This window comes from Austrofundulus limnaeus, unplaced genomic scaffold (genome assembly GCF_001266775.1).
Source record: "Austrofundulus limnaeus strain Quisiro unplaced genomic scaffold, Austrofundulus_limnaeus-1.0 Scaffold1262, whole genome shotgun sequence".
NCBI classification, from domain to species: domain Eukaryota; kingdom Metazoa; phylum Chordata; class Actinopteri; order Cyprinodontiformes; family Rivulidae; genus Austrofundulus; species Austrofundulus limnaeus.
In genome coordinates, this window is record NW_013953664.1 from 39,967 (window position 1) to 41,700 (window position 1,734).

A 1,734-nucleotide genomic window follows, 5' to 3' on the forward strand; every position below is an offset into this window, starting at 1 on the left:
CTTAAACACACACACACACACACACACACACACACACACACACACACACACACACACACACACACACACACGGCTCTAACTCATTTAATTTGACCTGAAGTCTGGTAGTAAAGTGTCTGAAAGTGATTCCCAGCACATACTGGGAAACATCCTTTAGACAGGTCTCAAGACCATCACAGACAGTGCCACACAGATACAAAGGGGACAAACAACCAGCCATGCTCCTCCTCCCACCAAGGGAACATTTAATTACCAATTAACTTAGGAGTTTGGTCTGTGGGAAGAAACCAAAGTACCAGCAGAAAGCCCATGTGTTCATRGGGAGAACATGCAAACTTCAAACAGAAAGTGTAAATGTGAATATTTACCAAAGCTTTATWAAAACCCATATGATGTTCATTAAATATTTTGCTTTTTGACCAACAGAAATATAGTCAAGTAGTTGACAATATATAGTCWTTGGCAACATTTTAAACAGTGCTGATGTGCAATCTGTTGTTAGAAAAGAGTTTTAGCTACCCCTACATCAAATTTTATGCCAATATTTTCAAATGATAAGTTAAAATTGTACCAATGATTACTGTCTGCAAATTTCATTAAAATCTGTCTGGTGGTTAACGAGATATTTTGCCAAAAACACAAAGACATGATCAATTTCATGAAAGAGAGCATTTTTAATTAACATGTTGCATTTGTTGTTTTTCTGTGTTTGCTAAACATAAATTTGCAGGGTCCACCTGGACCCAGAGGAGGACCCGGTGTTTCAGGGCCACCTGGTCCACCTGGACCACCAGGGCCTGTGGTAAGAACCCATCATTTKTTTACTATTAGGTCATGCTGTCTTATATTTTACATAGTGTAACACATGTTGTACTAGTGAGCTTTAAAACTACTTGCAGCTGGTTACATTTGTGGTTTCTGCTCCTGACTGTCAACACCGGCTGATGCTGGATATGAATCATGTTTCTGTTAAACCTTCACTTCTGCCACCTGTGTCTCTGTCACCACAAACACTACTTTGGTCCCTCTGCAGTGGCTCTAAGTAGTTTTGACTGAAAAAAAATAACATGAAAACGAAGAATGATGTTCATAAATGCAATAAAGGAGACTAGTTAAGGAGTTATCTTGTCCAATTTTATACAAATTTGTGAAAAGAATTTCTCTGACAAAAATATGTAAAATACTAAAAAGAGTTAAAGAGTGAAATAAAAATGAATGATAATGCAGCTAAAAGTATTACAAAATGAGTTCAATGATTTTATTACATTTTGCGGCATTGTTTCATAATACAGCTTTGCAGGGAGGTTAAGTAAATAAATCAGAGCAAATGGACCCTACTCATGGTTATTATATAACCTTTAAAGCATCATATGAAGACCCTCAAATGCATCGTAATGTATAGTCCCTGACTAAAATTAAAACAAATACACTTCAACCCAAAATACAAACATGCTTACCCTTAATCTACCCACTAACCAGTAAAAACTGCACATTAGACTTTGCCTCAACTGAATTCTTACAAGAGGTTCAAGCATTAATTTTGAACTGGAAAATACAGGGTAAAAAAAGAAAGGTAACAAAAAACGAGATAGAGTAAAAGATAGAAAAGGTAAGTTGGGTTTCCTTCCATCCATCCATCCATTTTCTTCCGCCTATCTGGGGTCGGGTCGCGGGGGCAGCAGCTTCAGAAGGGAGGCCCAGACCTCCCTCTCCCCAGCCACTTCTTCCAGCTCC

At 38.0% G+C, this 1,734-nt stretch overlaps 1 protein-coding gene across 4 annotated transcripts in view; it reads left to right on the forward strand.

Moving 5' to 3' along the window:
- Positions 1-1,734, forward strand: part of col9a1c (collagen, type IX, alpha 1c) — a 57,207-nt gene that overhangs the window by 32,778 nt on the left and 22,695 nt on the right. For all 4 annotated transcript variants that reach the window (XM_014031497.1, XM_014031500.1, XM_014031499.1 and 1 more), the window contains one exon: positions 731-802. In XM_014031497.1, the coding sequence (XP_013886951.1) occupies positions 731-802 (72 nt within the window). The remainder of the gene's footprint in view (positions 1-730; positions 803-1,734) is intronic.